The sequence below is a fragment of the Emericellopsis cladophorae genome (assembly GCF_022114955.1).
Source record: "Emericellopsis cladophorae strain MUM 19.33 chromosome Unknown NODE_16_length_390664_cov_118_533041, whole genome shotgun sequence".
NCBI classification, from domain to species: domain Eukaryota; kingdom Fungi; phylum Ascomycota; class Sordariomycetes; order Hypocreales; family Bionectriaceae; genus Emericellopsis; species Emericellopsis cladophorae.
The window spans coordinates 373,310-390,664 of record NW_026250941.1 but is presented as its reverse complement, the minus strand read 5'-3'; the positions used below and the strand labels follow the sequence as shown (position 1 = coordinate 390,664).

The window sequence follows — 17,355 nt, the reverse complement described above, 5'->3', positions numbered from 1 at the left end:
GGGTTTTTGCCGGGTGCCCTTGGGTTTTGTTTTTGGGGTTCAACCCGGGCCCGGGCGGGGGGGGACCCCCCCCCCGGCCCCCCGCCCCCCCCCCCGGGCCCCCCCCCCCCCCCCCCCCCCCCCCCTATGCAGGGCGATTGATTTCGTCGGCACTTGTTCTCGGGGACACTACGTAGCTACTTAACTAGGGAGCTGCTTTCTCGTGTCCGAGAGGGAAGCCCAAGCTTCGAGGAGATGAGATCCTTTGAGCCCCTTCTCGCAAGCCCCCAGAGATACGTGCCGAGCCTGGGGCTAGGCCAGTGATACATAGTCATAGAGGAGGAGCACTCGATGACTCTCATCGTTTCGACTCGGCTCTCCAGACGGGGTAATATTGTAGTGCCTAGGCAACATATACTCACTGTGCAAGCCGTGGATCAAGCCACCCTGCCAGGCAGACTAATTACTGGTACGTAAGGTCGAACCGTGCGTCCCTCGGGCTCGAGGTGCTTGATCGGCGAAGGCATGCGGAGCTGATGCGACTCCAGTCGTTAATAGCGACTGCCCCACGGAGTACCGACAGTGACAACGCTGACAAGTGACCCGATGTTGCTGTCATCTTGGTTAGATGCTGTGCTCGCACGCTGCAATGTGATATGTGACAGCTCGCGCACCGGTGAAGGATCTGACATCGGGTTAATTAGGCAAGCGCTCTACGAATCAAGCGCATGAGCTTGCGAGTTCCAAGACCCTTGGGCCTGTCCTCGCGGCTCCAGTCGTATAAGTCATGGAAGACAGAAAGGTGTTGGGCAGCTGTTGGTCAGCTTATACGTCCAAGTGACACAGCAGGAACGTTCCTTCCCTTGTAGACGCGTGTCAAAACTTGGCTGTGCGCGCGTAGGTACGTAAGGACGTTGTACGTAGCAGGGTGCCTGTACGGAATACTGTTCAAGCCTAACTATAAGACTCGAGACTTGTGAGTTCCATAAAGCGCCATTTGTGGTTGTCAGAAATGTAACCAAAATTACATGAAATCTCTGGGGGGTACCCATGGCCCCATGCTGAGCAGGACCATGTCCATGTCCCTCCATGACTCTGTACGAGTCTGCCGGCGGAGCACTTGATGTGTTGATCGACTTGGCTGGCGCTAATCAGGCCTGTCAAGCGTCTGGAGTCTGACAGTGCGACGGCCTTGCATCCAGAATTGCAGATTGCAGTCAGCAGACATATCCTCGTGTAATCCCGTCGGCGCAAGGCACAGAGCAAGATCGATCGGCCGGGGACCCGACGCAACTTCCTGGGAAAATACCCGAGATATTGGAGGTACACTGTACCTGGTACCGTGAACCAAGTATCTCACAGCAATGACTAAGGTAGGTGGACAGCAGAGTGCCCCCCGAAGACCGGTGTACGGTGTGACCAAGCGAGTTCTTTTCTGGCCCCATCCAGCTCAACCCGGTCACGAGCTTTGCTCGCAAGCCGACGATAACAGCGAGCGGGCTCTGGTCCTGCCGAGAGCGGGCCCTGCATGACGTATAGGGATACCCTGGACAGATGAATCTCGTGAGAACCCGAAGGTCTATTCCGTACGTATCCCGATACAGGCCATCCCAGCGCACCGAACATTGAACAGAACGCTTCCCGCCATCGCGTCCCAGAAACACAAAGAGCCCTCGATGATGTTCGCCTGCCTGGAGGTGGTTGGCAAACGTTGCTGCGATACCGTCTTCGGTGACAGAACGGCTGGGGCCGCTTTTATTTCAACTCCAGGGTCTTGCCTAGTACGCCCTCTGCACCAAGGCTTAATGGGACTGGCGTCGCGCGAAACACCCTAGCTGAGCGGCGAGCCCAATAAAGCCAGCCAGAAGACGACTGTCACCGTGTGTCAGGGACCCGCGCCGCCCTGGGCAGATTTGGCACCGTTTGTGTTGATGACGGAATTGACGGGGCATCCGCCCGAGTGTAGCCTGGAACAGATCGGTCAGCTTGTGGTTCGACGGAGCCACATCTACGTGTATGATGGTCCGGTCCGATGGGGGATCTCATCTACACCCACAACGTGGCCACGCATGTATCGGGAGCTTGTCGTGATGACCTGCGACACCATTGTGCATGCATCGTGACAGCGAACGATCCCAAATTCTGTGTACACAAAGTACCGTAGATGCAGTCTAGCAACTTTTTGTGTGTGGTTACGGATACTGATGGGAGCAACGCTCCTCGTGCGGGCGTAGAGGGAGCAAATCAGCGGCCAGCCTTCTACACCACCTTGCGCAGCCCTTGCGGCCGATTGCATTCGATACAGCGGCAGTGACCCGATCAAGCGGGTCGGGGTCCTAGACTGCTGGAGGGGAGAGGGGACTGGGAGCACCACGTAACCATTAATTCTCGGCTGCCAACATTGATCACAACTCACAAAACCGCAGCGGGCGCAGGCAGCAACGACTACTTGTAGGGACAGTGAGGCAGGCGTTGGTTCTCGGTGTAATATTAATGTCTGGAGGCTCATATTGTTCAGCATCTTGTGTTGGCATCGAGAACCAAGTGCGAACAAGATCAGGCTTCCTTGCCCTCTGACGGTCTAATTGCAATCGTGAACGCACCGCACGCCAAACTTTGAGCTCCGCCACGAGGTATTAGCCTCGCCTCACGTCGCTCACGGCACAGCCTGCAACGGGCTGGGCTGAGCGGCGTGAGTGTGTGCCTGGTGTCCTGGAGGAAGGAATTTTTGGAGATGGCTACAGGACACACTTCAAGATACCGAGCTACCGGCGGTACACATATCACAGTCGCACGGGGTAGCGGCGAAGCTGGTTCAACCGTTCAAGTAATGCCGCGGAATTGTCTCGAGTGTAGTTAAGCAACCATGTCCCTTTTTTCCTTACCATTTTACTTTTTACACGTAGATCCAACGGTCCAAAGAAGGAACTCCTTGAGTTCTTCTGGTGCACTGGATCCGCCCACCTGCACCACAATACCATAGGTATCGGGTCCATTACTAGGTAGTATTGGTGTGGATGCGATCGCGATTCTGGGACCAGCACCAACAAGTACTTCCTGCAGCTCTCACTTGTGGGACGTGGTCAAGTATTTAGCCACTATCCATCCAGATTGTGCTGAGGGTACATGTACCTTCATGTAGGAGTACATACGAGCATTACGTAGCTTCATCGAGGCGTCAGGGGTGTCGGCCCCCTCAAGAACTTGATCCAGACGGGCCCAATCGAGCCACGGCCGCCGGCCGGCGATCCATCAAATCTGAAGTCTCCCGTGTGTCCTGCAATGGCTCCATCGCATCTCACTCTCTGCCATCTGGACATGTCAGATCGGACACCCCACCCCCCTTGAGGAGACCAATCTTTGCTGTCTGTCTTGTCTTGTGCAGTTGTGCTGCGTGGTTATGATCTTGGCTCTGTGTGTCTCTCGACTGGCTCTCACTACGCACACAGGATGCATTCGTGATACCATGCCGCAGCCCACGCACCTACATGTACTTGCTTGGCCAACATGTCAGACCTCTGCATGTGCAGCATGTTTGACGTATCTATTCTGGCCCATCCCACCAGCGATGTTCGTCGGGTTGTCTCGCGGTCATGTCTGTTGCGAGAAGTATGCGACAGCAGAAAAAGAACAGAGGTGGGGAGCCCGGCCACAGAACTGCCGCCCGCCCTCAGGCTGTTAGCGGTGGACGGGGGTTCTTTCCTTCCCCCCCACCTGACCACACACTGCACTTGTGCCAGGTGCCACTGGCTAGCGGCCACTCACTCAACCTCGGGCGGGGAGGGGGGACCACAGCGCAACGGAAGGAATCGTACGAGTAATTCTGATCGATTGATTAGGGTGCTTCGCAATGACTCGTCCAGATCCAGCCACGACTCCGAACGACATGGGAGGCGGCATTAGGTGCAGTACCGTATCCTTGTTGTCTGGACTCTGGTTGGTAATAATACCACGCACTGCCCGTGAGTGGAAGTCAGGGGCTGCCCGCGCGCTGCACACTGCGAACGCTACGTAAGGACAACTTATTGTGCCTTAGGTGGCTACTATGTAATGGTACATGTACCTCACAGTTCGCACCTGGCCTGGCCTGACAGCAGTGGTTGGACCCACCGGCGCGCGGCGGCAACGCGCGCACGAGCACACTAATCGCACGACAGGAAGGCCTCAGGCTAGGCTAGACTTGGTGTGGGCCCCACCTCCAGTCCCATTGATTTGATCGCGCGTCAGATCTTGACCACCCTCCACCCTGACCGCAGCATGGCCCGGGTCGATGTCGCTAGCTCCAGTGACCATCTCTCGCACCCGCTCAGCCGTCGTCACATCCATCCACCGACTAGGAAGGGCCTTGCAATCTGTCTCAACCATCTATCCATCATCCTTTGCGCTCGACAACAGCCGGATCGCTTCTTCTTCGACTTCCGTCATCTTTTGCTGCTCGCCCGAGTGAGTGTGCTTGCTCATTCTACCCGCCTGTGACCGACCCAAGAACGATTCGCGCCTGGTTGGATTCTCCCACGCTATCTACCTAGCGTTAGGCATCTTCCTCGTCTCCAGTCCCCGTGCCCTTCCGGCCAGTCAGTCGCCGGGCCTCGCTCGCCTTGCGCTGTCTATTGAATTTTGCCAGCGGCCTACCTCACCACCTGGCACCACCCGCAACATTCCAGTCGCCTGGCCCCGTTCGCCCCAAAACCAGATCTCAAACAGCATCACACCTTGCAAGTGCGCCAGATCTGGTGTCTGCCTACGACCAGTTGCAGCAAGAGCACAAAGTCAATTCTTCGGTGCCTCTCTTGCTTGCTGCTTTGATTACCAACCTGGCTCTGCCCTGCCCTGTCCTGTACTGTCTTGCCCGCCGCCCGCAAGACTAGACGAGACAATCATATTTCAACATTGCACCCAACCTCGCACTCCTACTGCGCAGTACCTCATTTATCCGCATTGATTCGATGGGCATCGTGTGCCAGCATTCCACACGTGCACTCCACACCAATACTGCCCATTGCCGCTACAGACCTTGACACGACTCGTGCGCGACTACGTCGTCCATCAACCCGTCGTTTCTAGACGACCAATGCCTCGAGCCTTCTCGAGTCCACCCAGCACGACTTCTCGACGACTTATTGTCACTCGGGAGACACGCAATGGAAGCAGCTGAGCCTGGATCTGCACCTGCCTGGCACAATAGGTATGTACTCTCATCTACGACAAGAGTTGCAACAGTACTCACCTTGGACTGAACCCTCCCTCTTGGCTGCTGCCCCTCCCTGACACATCGTGCTATTGCCATGCCGCAGGCTAACAAGCTGTTTTTCACACAGCGCAACGATTTCGGCACTCGCCCACGCACCGAAGCAACCCTCAGAGAAACTTCGTCCTCAGCCACCACCGCAAGCCCCGTCGCGTCAACATACGCAATATCGTGACGGCCTCGAGCGCTCGCAACAAGATCGTCCTGCCATGGCCGCGGCCACGGCGACCGTCCTACAGCCTGCCGGCGCCTACCCACCCGCTCCATCCTACTCCTCGACGTACACGAACCAAGCTGGTGGCATGATGCCCTTGGCGGACGCGCGCCGAGGCGATGGCCTCGAGCCGACCGAGGCCGCAAAACGACAATCACTGCCATCCCTGTCCGAAGTCATCAACAAGAATCCCGACTATCCACGTCCCCATCCGCCTTCGGCAGGTCCCGCTCCTCCTGCGACTTCGATTCAGCCAGGCACCAATTTCCCATCGCCATACGCACCCTCGGGGTCCCTGCGGTCGTACGCGGACAGCAGCAGCAAACACACATCGCCGCAAAATATGCGTTCCGCGTCCACATACCCCCCTCGACCAGAACCTCTGTCCTCCTTTGCCGAATCCCCCCGACCAGCGCTGAATGGGAGGCCTATACTACCACCTGTTCCTAGCAGGCGGCCAAGCCCGCCTCAACACCATGATGTGACGCATTCATATGGAACCGAACAGCCGAAAGACCCCCGGCAGTCGGTGAACGGTGTATACCAGCATCCCCCACCACCAGCCCCGCCGCAACACCTATCCTCAGCCACGTCTGGGTATCCTACGGGGCCTCCTCCGCCTGGGCAGCTGCCTTTGCCTCCCTTTCAGTCCCCGAGACAAACACACATGGCTTTCGAATCGTATGAGCATCGTCGGCAGCCAGAGCACGAGGGCCACGACAGGGTCAACCGGGTGGAATTTGAGGGCGCTCCTTACTCCGACACCATAGTGTACAGAGAGGGTCTTGCGCGGGTACGTACCGCCAATCGCTTGCTTGACGGGCTCCCTCGCAGGACGATCTGGCTAACAAGCTCACAGATGGCCAACCACGCCAAGACACTGCTTAATTTTGCTGATGCCTATAGCGGGCTTGCCCGCGAAGAGCACGGCAGTCATCCGATCCCCGAACGAATGCCCACCGAGAAGGAGATCAATGACGTCGTCAGTTACGTGGACGCCATCAAGGCCGACCTGGACAGTGTGAAGCATATCATGTACAACGCCATACAGAATCGCGAGCAGCCCCCGCGGAGGGCATACGCCGAAGACCACGATGCCGCGGTGTACGAAGAGAGCATGAAGTTCAACCACCAAACAGTCCTTCCCGAGAAACGTAAGCGAGGAGTACGTCGAGATACCTTTTCCATGGATAGAAAGACACAGTGGCTGACAGTTTTCTTGTAGCGCGTTGCGCCTCCCGGCAGATGTCACAGCTGCAACCGCGTCGACACCCCTGAGTGGCGGCGGGGACCTGACGGCGCGAGGACTCTGTGCAATGCTTGTGGGCTGCACTATGCCAAGCTGGAGAGGAAAAGGCTTATAGAACAACGAACGATTGCCGCGACAATCGACGCAGGCAACTGACAGGGATTCCTGCTTGGGTGCATAGTGTGAACCTGCGCCACACTACGAGCACGAAGCCATCATCGCGGCGAGGACCGACTGTCACGCAAAATGGAATGGAGTGGCGGGTGGATTTTCAGTTTTCAAACTATAGACATGGGTTCGGGTTGTGGGTTATCAGCTGTATATACGTGAGGAACTGGCATTCCTGCGGTCAAACCCAAGGAGGCAGCATCAATGGCGTTTGGGGGGATTGATTACATGGGGCTGATTCAGTGCTGGGCAAGGAGCCAGTATTTGTTTTGTTTTTTCCTACTACTTTTTGGACATTTTGGAACCATGATGGATCCAGCTTGAGGCGACATTGGGGTTTTACATGGGGTGTTCAGGCAGGCCGGAAGACTTGCGATCAAAGGTGCCGTCATTTTATCATAGACAGTGAGAGAAGGAAGGTATAGCTTGGACCAAAGTTCGCTACATACCGGCCGCACGGAAGGGACGTCTTGGCGGACACATGTCTAGCAAAGCCAATCCGGGAATTCGGCGAACCCCTGTGGTGTTATCTCTCCCTTTGTCTGCCGCCGTCGGCGCGCCTGACATGCATGCTCGTGTTGCGTATCGCCGCATTCCCCGCGATACCTCTATGAGCGAGGAATGCTGGTGGTGGTGGGGTCACGGGGTCTTCTTGCAGTATTTGCTTGGCTGCACCATGAGTACACATTGAATTGCCAAATCTTGACATGTCTCAGAGCACTTTGTCCCACCGTCTTGCAGAAGGTCCTCCATCGGCCTCGGCACATGGCATGGCGGCGGCCGGCAGGCACGATCTCGTAAAGTACGTAGATGGAGGTGAGGGACAACACCTGCGGGGCAAGCTGCAAAGCGGGAAGTGAGAAGGGTGGCAGTAGTACTCTGTACAAAGCTGCACATGTGGTTTGTACGCGTACGTAGTTCATGTGCACGCCACAAGATGAGATATCGACGCGATGCGTTGTGCGCAGCTTGAGTAACCTTGGGTCAATCACTCGCCATTAGCTGAGTAAGTACCACGTAGTCCAGGTACTCTGCTTCTCCCATCCCACAGTCCATGTGTCGCACTTCAAAGGCTCAACTGGCATTTATCACTGGGAAACATTTGTTAGAGGCACTAGAGATGCAAGCCAACGTACGTACGATTCGCGAAAGACGGGGGCCGCTTGGTTTGCGTAGAGCGAAAGGAAAAAAAGAAAAAAAGGATCATCCACACGAAAAAGCAACGAACGAGCAGTGGTTGAATCGGCAATGTGGGACTGGCGTGATTCTCACATCGACTAACGAGACTAGTAACGCAGTTTGATCTGTCATGCAGCGAACCAAGAGGAGGGTGCAGGACGAGGGCTATCAATTGCTTTGTGACTGACTGAGAGGAAGAGAAGGGGGGAGAATGAAGCCTACCTATCCTCGGCCTACTTGGCTCAGCCAAAGCCTTCATCAGCGATTCAGGAGAACAAATTGATTTAGTCCATGTCTAGTGCTAGCTAGCAACGACTGGGACCTGTCAGACACGCCGGAAGCGGTCCCCTTCCCCCGGCGCTACACGGTGCCACTAGAGAACCTGACGCAGGGCGCGAAGGCAAAGAAAAGGAGAAGAAAAGAAAAGAAAGAAAGAAAGAAGCGTTCTAGGGGAGTATAGTGGTTGATGACTGGGCATGCACGCAGTGAGGGCGAGCACCGAGCAAGCCAGCTGCAGTAGTGCTTGCGAAAGGTATCAAATTGATATTACTAATCTCGGAACGGTGAATCTAGCGATCCAACAAATAGTAGATCTCACTCCCTCCGCTGTTCCGGTCCGATCGGATGACCCCCCTCTTCTCTCCTCATCGTTGTTCCTTGGCTACTTACATAGGAGTACTGGCTGCGGAGTTCCTTGACTCCTCCTTCACTCACTCACCCGCCGCCCTCCACTGACATCACGTGCCCACCGGTTCTTCTTGCGGTAATGTCTGTGTAGTATTTAGCCCTAACTTACTGCACAGTACTTCGTGACAGAATGGCCGTTCTAATTATTCAAGAAAGCGCCTTGCATATGGTGGCTGTTACTAGCATAAAGGCTAAGGAAGGCGGGACAGATAGGCCACGAGGTGATGTATCTGTACGAGTCTCAGAATTGTACACATACCAACCGCTACAGCTACTCCGTACTAGTACCTTGAAACGCCCGCGGGCAGAGAAATCTGGTCTCTCTCCCCATCGTGCCCTGGGACACGGAAATGGCAGGCTGGACTTTGCTGCAACCAACGACTTGTTGACAGGGCAGACTGAGACTCGTCACTATCACAGACAGCAAGGGCCATTCAACCATAAGAAAAGAGAGAGACACGGGCAATCGTCCCACGATACCTGACCGACGACATGGATCTCGCAGCCCAGCGCCTCAGCCGCTTGTCCCGTGTCTCGGCCGTGGGTGGGTTGAAGTTTGAACCCGTGATGGGATCATTGCATAACGAGGCTTGTACCCGGAGCCATGTGCTCGTGATGAATTATTAGTCCTATATGCCGGCCATGACCGGGCGTTATGCACACAGATCCAGACACCTTCGTGCATGTACGTAGCACATGCGCCAGCGACCGACATATGCAAGTACGTACGTAGTGTGTCCGCCACGCGATGCCATCGATAGCGGGCGCCACGAGGGCTTGAGCGCTCTGCGGCTGATACGTAATGGCACGAGGCGAGATCTCACACCGCAAACAGACCCCTTGATGTCACGATACTCCATATCGTATGCATGCTTTAGGTAATGTTGTTTAGCGCCCAGGTAATATATCGTGACTCGCTCGCTCAGATACAGGGACCGCCACAATGGAAAATGCTTGGCCGCTCGGCCACCATCAATGACTCCATCACCACACACACGCGCGCGCGCACACGCACATGCTCACTGCCCACACTTGCAAACGGGATGGCTGCGTAGCTTAGGTCATCTCTCGAGACCGCCCGCGCTCAGCTGGCACCGCTGCCGTCCTCGATCCAGTCGCTCTTACGCTTCCTGGTCTCAGATGGCGACCCGTCGACGCCAGCAACTGCGCCATTCTCATCACCGCCTCCGCACCCCCCTCGGAAATTGCCCAGCAGCTTGGGAAGACCGGGAATCCCGAGACCAGCAAAGTTCCGACCCTCATTCTCCCGCTCGCCAATCGCAATGGCCGCCCCAACGAGGTCGTGCGTGATCTTCTCGTCTACCACGCTGTCTTGCTTGTAGTTGGGATGCGCAGCAATAAAGTTGCGCATCCAGCGGGCAGTCGTGTCGAGCTCGCCACTCGAGCGCTTGCTGATGAGATCGAGGTAGGTTGCCAGCTCACAGCGCGTCTCGACATCGACATTGACGCTATCGAGGTAGCTCTCCACAATGGGAACCAACCCGGGAAATTCGCCATCCATTGAACCGTTGATGATCTCGTTGACGGTCATCTCTTCGTACTCGTCCTCTACCAGACCTGGCGATGCAGGACGGCTGGGCATGGCAGACCCAGGCCGACTGTCATCACCGAATACGGTGTTGGCTCGCGATGGCCGTGCCGGGAACGGGTTCTTGCGGAAATAGAACTTTTCTCGAAGCACCCCATCCAAGGCATGTGCCCTCTCCATGTTCTCATCCACCCTCTTGATGGGCACGTAGAAGTTGAGATCAAATGACAGGATCGCCCTCGTGACCAGTACCATGAAGACGGAGAACGCAGCATTCTCAAAGTCCGTAATTTGGATCTCCATCGAGCGGAACTCGACGCGCCACCCAATGCTGTTGTCCGCTGGTGGTGGCTTGAACCGCATGTGTTGCCAGTTGGTGGACTGAATATTCTCAAAATGGTCCGTCTTCTTCAAGTCGAGCTCCTCCAAGTCCTCTGCAAAGATGACAATGGGGTCGCGGATGAACAGATGAGCAAAGTGAGTTGCCAACAGGTCGTCCATACCGCCGTCCATCAGTGTCTGCTTGATTTCAGGATCAAACACCAGATCGGGATCCAGATATTCTGGTCGTAACCGGGCATCCTCGGCAATGTACGTTGAATTGGAAGCATAACGCGACTTGGGAATCCGCCACCGGTCATTCTTCAGCGGCTAAACCAGTCAGTACGACCGTCCTTCAGGGGAACCCAGTCAACTTTACCTTCTCACCCATCTCTTCGGGCGTTCGGCAGTCGACTGCGTTAGATATCTGGTTCCATCGGACATCTGTGTTGGCCAAGAAGCCCTTGTATACCGGCGTGGCTGCTGTGAGAGCTAGCATGATTGGCCCCAGGGGGCTTAGTTGGTCGTACATTTGCCGTCCCTCTGTGATGTTCTTGGCCTGGAACGTGATCTGCAAGCAGCAGCTTCCCATTCCGAACGCCATGGCATCCATGTGGATATGGTCATCCGGCGCGGCGCCATTGCGCACATCGTCGTCCTCGGGCCACTGGTGGAGGTCAAAGTCGACCGTTGGGTCTTTCCACGGCTTTGGTGTGTTCTTGTCGTGGAACACGGGTACGTTGACCTGCACTTTGCGGCCTCGACGGGATCGAATGTTAGCAGCTAACGTGGGGAAGCGAATGTGAGGGTTCGCAATCTCGTCCGGCACGAATTGCGACCGCAGCCTCGGCCCAGAGATGGGATATTCTGGAAAGGTGAACTGCCCTGGGCTGCCGATGCGTGGGAACGTAGTGAGAGTGATGGGGTACTCGGTGGGTAGCATGTGCTCCTTGGCGATCCTTCTGCGCAGCTTCATGTCAGGCTCGACGCCCAGGAGCTCTTTGAATCCTATTCCCCAGGGCTTTCCTGGCGTTGCCTCCAGCATGAATCTTCCAAATTCAGGATGGAATACCGGCACGGGCTGGGATCTATCCAGGTTAGTGTTCACGAATCCCCCATCATGATCTGCGACTCACTGAGTCTGCTTGAGTTCCGCATCCTGCCCCTCGGCTGTGCATCCGCCCTTCTTCGCAAGCTCGGCATCGCAAGCGAGTGCATCAAGGATCTCGGCTTGCCGCAAAGATAGGAGTACCTTGGATCCCTCCTTTTCGTATAGCACAACGAGATATTCGACCTACAGTGATTGGTCAGCCATGTGTCCCCGCCTGTCGAGAATGGCACTTTCACTGACCTCGTCGCCCCAGAGAAGAGCATCACGCTCCTTTCCCTTGGCCTTGTTCCATATCTCCAACAGTTGCAGGATGCCCCATTCTCTGACCTGCTGCGCTCTTTTTCTGGCCTCTGGCCAGTCCAGGGCTGTACCCAGCGCTCTGCAGCATGTAAGCGACTGTTCGCCATGAGGTTGCCAGATGATATACTCACAAAAGACCCATCGAGATGCTTTCCTCCTTCTACGCCTGAGAGGCTTTCGGGACCAAAAAAAGGAAAATCAGAATCAGGCGTGACAGGCGCTAAGATCTAATGAGCAAAATTTCACATGCGCTCACGTCACCACTCTGCTCCCACAATCCGGTCGGTCTATCGCCTAGCAAATCAGGAGAAACTCCGACAAAAAGGTGTGGTGGTTGAAGTAGGCACGACGTTCGTCGCGGTTCAAATATGCTCACGCGGCTCGTTATCCGCATGCGTATCCGTATGGCGGATTGACCAGTGCTGGCGACAAGATCCCGAATTGAACCCCGCGCCATTCGACTGACGTCGAATAAGGCTCACCAGATTTCCGGATCTAGGAGACCAGAGCACCCCCAAGCGAAAAGTGAAAAGCAGGAAAGCCTCAAAAGACAGGACACCTTGGGCGAATGGTGCTCGTCCTGATTGCGTGATGGAGGCGTCAGAATGTGCCACGCTATTATTGCATCCAACACCTGTACGGAGTAAATAGAGCTTAATAATATGGGGGACTTGGGTTTTTTAATGTCGCATCGATAGCGGGTTGAATCACTGTTCTAGAAATCCGCGGTGGACCCTCGAGGCACGCGTTGCCGTGGGCCGTTAAGTTGGCTTAGAAATCGAATCAGCTCCAACTGTCGTCCCCCATGCGGTCAGACCGTCCATGCTCACTCACATTGCGGAGTACAGACTGTGCAGCAGCGGACATTCCTTGTGGTTCGGCGCTTGCCGTGGTGTCGGTGGTGCGCGAGGCGGTATTGCACCATCACCGTGCCGCCATTCTGGCAGCACAAGCGCAAGCTAGCCTCGGGTGGTCGGCGTGCGTACGTTTGAGCAATTGATGGAGATGTAGGCTTTGAGGATAAGATAGTAGCTGATTATGGCAAGGCAGCAATGATGATTTACTTCAGCATCGAGTGGCGGTTGATTTAGGTAATAAGCTGAGCTGGGCTTCCAGCAAGAGTCGAGGCCTGCGTGGTTGCGCCTTCCGCGTCTTCAATGCTTCACAGTGGCGATCATGTGACAACGTCGGACGCTATCCGCTCGCGACCAGACGGCTGGAGACCAAGCAAGAAAGCGCTTTTCCGTCATACCCCTTACTTTGGTAGTACAGCTGAATATAATTATCACCCTGCAGTCATGAGTCGAAACATGTGAAACTATCGTCAACCAGCATTGGTCAGGCTGCAATAGCATTTGCAATCCGCATTACCGCCCATCTGACCAGCGTACAACATCCGCCGGTCTCTCGGGCTGACATCTCCTCTCCAACATATACGCCGATGACCCGACACTCCCACTTGCGCCTTTATACTGTCTATCTCTAGAACAGGCCGCAGCACAACACCGGTATTAATACAGTCTCAGGGACTCTAGACCCCGTCATAGCTTGTCTCGCACAAGCGGCCATATGCACTGCTGGTGTCTTGGCCGAATCATGCCAAGTCTTTGGCGGCGCTCTCTTCCAGCCAGCTTACACCCGTGTCGCCAGTTTAAGGACACCGTATGTCCACATAAATAGGAGAATGTGCCTTGCAGCCCCCTTAGTTATCCAACAACCGCCTGCCCGTCCATTCCTCTGTCTCTGTAGCGCCGCAGTGTAGCATGATTGGGATACACATCTCACGCTTCCGCATGATCTTTGGTTCGTTCGTATTATGAAGGGCTTGCCTGGGTCGCAGTCTCGCATGTATGATGTGGGCTGTCGGCAGTGGCGTCGGGTGCAGCAGGCACGTGGGCTTTCGCGTTCGGGCGACCTGGGCCTGGCTGCTGCGTATTGTCGACTCATGGCCGCCTTCTCCAGCAGAATTAACCTCCCTCCAATCAACGCGTCTCGGAGTAATCGTTGAGCGCCACGCAGACGGCTCCACGATGATGCCCATTGTATTGGCGGATGATCTGTTGGCCACTGACCTCCCACAACCGCGCATAATGGTCGGAACAGGCAGTGACAAGATACGCCGAGTCCGCGCTGAAAGCGCAGTCCCATACCCAGCGCTGATGGGCAGTCAGGGTCGCTTCGAGCGGAAACGGCTTGGCCTCCTCATCGGGGCGTGGTTCGATATTCACCACCTCCCAGATCTTAGCAGTATGGTCCGCGCTGCAGGTGGCGAGCTTCTTCACGTCCGGGGATAGGAGAATCCTGGTAATGTGGTTCTGGTGAGCGCTGAACTGGGTGACGGGGAGGAGCTGCGTGCGATCGTAGGACTGGATCAGGTGCCAGACGATGACGTTTCCCTATGCACAATTAGCCGGCTGGAATCGACGGCACTTGGAACAACCACATACTTCATTGTTCGCTGCGCAAAGCAAAGACCCGTCGCTTGCGACTGTTACGCTCGAGACGGACACGTCCTCTTGGGGGATCATCTCATGCGAACAATTGTTCTCTGCGAGGTCCCAGATGCGCACGCTTCCCGCTCTGTCGCAGCTGATAATCTCGCCCTGGTTCGGGTGAATCACCACGTCGTTCACCGGGCTGCCATGACTGTAGGAGCGCTGAATCGTCCCCGTCCGCGTGTCCCAGATCTTGACCGTACCGTCCTCCGAGCTCGTCACCATCCATTTCCCTTCGCAGTGAAAAGCCACGCCTGTGACGTTGCCCGTGTGGCCTTCGAAGGTGAGGAGCGCATTTGGGTTCGTTGACTTGATATCGTACAGCTTGACACTGTGGTGGCCGGCGGCGGCAAGGAAACGCTTATCGGGGGAGATACACAGGCGGTTGACTTGCGAATCGGGATGTTGGATTGTCCGGGAGCAGATTCCCGACAGTGCCTCCCAGAACCTGATCGTATGGTCGTAGCCCGCTACATTCCGTGTTAGCAACTTCGCCTGGCTGTCCAAGTGGTTTTCCGGACGTGTCCATACCCGTGCATAGAATGACAGACATTGTGCTTGTCGATGGCCAGCTTGGTTTCCGCTGAGCAAAGTATTGGGCGACGACGAGTGCGTAATCTCAGTGCAAGTATAAATTGCACTCGAGCGCGCCTCGGTGCGATCAAGCGCAAAGCTTCCAACAATTTATAGATTGGGGTAGAGTGCGATCAGGTGGGCGGTATCTGGGGCCGCGCAGGCGCGCGGCGCATACCTTAGACCCCTCTTTAAGTAGGTTTGGTGGATATGATACTAATATGCATCATGGCTTAACTACGTTTGATGCATAAGCACTGAGACCTGAAAAGCTACCTACGACTGCGGCCCGAGCCGAAGCACTCCATGCCGGTGTCAGTTTTACTCGCCTGCCTTCAGTTTTCATTGCGAGATCCAGCTTGGAGGCTTCCACCCTGGCTATGCTTCTTGTGAAAGGGTTGACCTAAACTTGTTCGCCAATCTCGTGGTACGCTATTACTGGCATCATATGATCAGATGCCGATTGTACCGTTTCCGGGGTCAAGAACATCGAGCCTCTCCAAGAGTCCAAAGTTCTGGGAACTTCCCCCTGCAGTCGAGCCTTTTTCCAGACTTGCACCTCTACGTGCTATTGTCCGGGGCGGTTTCTGTCAAAAATCACATGGACATGTCGTGTACCCCGGCGAAATGTCAACCTACGTCACTGCGAGCTTGAGTTCGGCGCGCTGCAATGGCAGCGTATCATTGGACTTAACTTCGTCACTGGGCTCGGGACTATCATGGCAAGGAAAGATGGTATTATGTACACGCTGAAAAATGGCTGGGCGTCACTGTCTGCTCGATTGTAATATGGTACGATCTAGCTTGGTTCATACCATGCACTTTACTCCACATCCAATGAGCCACAACGAAAGAATGTCACCCGCCATCAACATGTAGCGTCTAAACGAATGGATGGCGCCCCTAGCATCCTTGTCTAGGCCTCGATTATTTGAGAGAACATAACCTAGGGAGATGGCCAAGCCAACGCGCTCTTCCCCGAAATACTAAACACTTCGTCATGTCCCAATGCCTCCAGTGCTGGAGCCGCCGGTACTAGGGCCGCCAGTGCTGGGGTCTCCAGAATCATTGCTGCCTGTGCATTCATTGCCGGGATGGCTGGGCTTGTCACAATTCTTATTCTTGCCTTTAGATTGCTGGGTCCGCTTTCTGACCCATTCGGCGTCAATGGGAACAACCATGGTGTCTTCGCAGTACTGGCAGCTCGAGGGGCTACAGAGTATAAGTGACTGTAAGTCCAGAGGTGTATACTGACAAGGCACAACCCACGTCCTGAAGCTGCACTCGTCGCACGTGGCGAGGCCGACGATAGGGCCTTTCGGGGTCCTGAAACCTGATGACATGTCGAGAGCGAGAGTTCGGGCGCTCCCTGGTGGCAGTTGACGTAAAGATCAAAGCAGTGGCCGATGCGAACGTAGTCTGCTGTCAGAAGACCACGGAATCTTTGGAGAGACCTAACACGAAGGTAGAGGCTGTGCTCGGAGGTGGCCTTATATACATGCTCACGTACTACTTCTCGGTTCGGACTGGACGTGTAACATGTCCACGCTTTCAGGATGTGTTCAAGGATCAGCTGAAGGACTTGCCAGCACGTACAAGCACACAAACGTGCCCGCAAGTTGTCAGCCTTGGACTCTGCAAGCTCACCGACTGTATGTTGCCTAGATGCTCATCGGCTGCATGTCTGGGCTGGTGCTGCCTACACTCTGGATGGCCGTGGAGTGTTAGGGACCAACACACAAGGCAGTTGGGCTTGTTTCAGACGAGGTCTGCCAAGCCGTGAGAGAGGTGTCTGCTGGTTGCGTAATACCGCAACCCGACCAACCGGAAAAGTTTCAGACTTGTCCCATCGAACCATGTTGCTACTCTGTACAAGGCTAACCGATGACTTTCGCTTTTATAAACAGGACGGCGCTTCGAGATATTTAAAGCTGATTTCAGAGTATTTTCAACCAAGTCCTGTGGGCTTGTCCATAATTCCATGTTCGCACCAGGGGCGAGTCTCACGTCCACTTCCACTCCAGAGCCCACGACCCGGTGTTCAAGTACTGGGTCACAAGGGATAAAGAAGCGCAAATGCACGTACACGGAATCTCTGGATATGACTCGCCCACAGCTGGTCAGGTCATCAAGGCTAGCACTGCGGAACTGTTTTCAGGGGGCCTCTCACGATAGCTTCGAAGAGTCACGAGGTCTGCCCAAGGTCGTACAAGCCACGCCGCTGTCGATGAAACGGACATCATGGCCTCTCGATGACCAATATGAACGACATGAACCGAACC

The 17,355-nt window shown here is 55.3% G+C and overlaps 3 protein-coding genes across 3 annotated transcripts; 1 reads left to right on the top strand and 2 right to left on the bottom strand.

The window, feature by feature from the left end:
* Nucleotides 1-5,120: 5,120 nt before the first annotated feature.
* Nucleotides 5,121-6,846, top strand: J7T54_003520 (GATA-type sexual development transcription factor NsdD; the record flags this gene model as incomplete). Its single annotated transcript, XM_051505797.1, has 4 exons — nucleotides 5,121-5,164; nucleotides 5,298-6,234; nucleotides 6,301-6,606; nucleotides 6,667-6,846. 4 exons carry the CDS (start codon nucleotides 5,121-5,123, stop codon nucleotides 6,844-6,846), a joined length of 1,467 nt encoding a protein of 488 aa, XP_051362956.1.
* A 2,962-nt stretch (nucleotides 6,847-9,808) lies between these two features.
* J7T54_003519 (Glutamate--cysteine ligase-like protein) lies at nucleotides 9,809-12,147 on the bottom strand (the record flags this gene model as incomplete). The annotated part of the gene is made up of 5 exons (XM_051505796.1): nucleotides 9,809-10,924; nucleotides 10,974-11,682; nucleotides 11,731-11,888; nucleotides 11,946-12,084; nucleotides 12,137-12,147. The coding sequence occupies 5 exons, from the start codon at nucleotides 12,145-12,147 to the stop codon at nucleotides 9,809-9,811; spliced, it is 2,133 nt and encodes a 710-aa protein (XP_051362955.1).
* A 1,840-nt stretch (nucleotides 12,148-13,987) lies between these two features.
* J7T54_003518 (Target of rapamycin complex subunit LST8) lies at nucleotides 13,988-15,053 on the bottom strand (the record flags this gene model as incomplete). Its single annotated transcript, XM_051505795.1, has 3 exons — nucleotides 13,988-14,401; nucleotides 14,453-14,970; nucleotides 15,032-15,053. The coding sequence occupies 3 exons, from the start codon at nucleotides 15,051-15,053 to the stop codon at nucleotides 13,988-13,990; spliced, it is 954 nt and encodes a 317-aa protein (XP_051362954.1).
* Nucleotides 15,054-17,355: the final 2,302 nt, after the last annotated feature.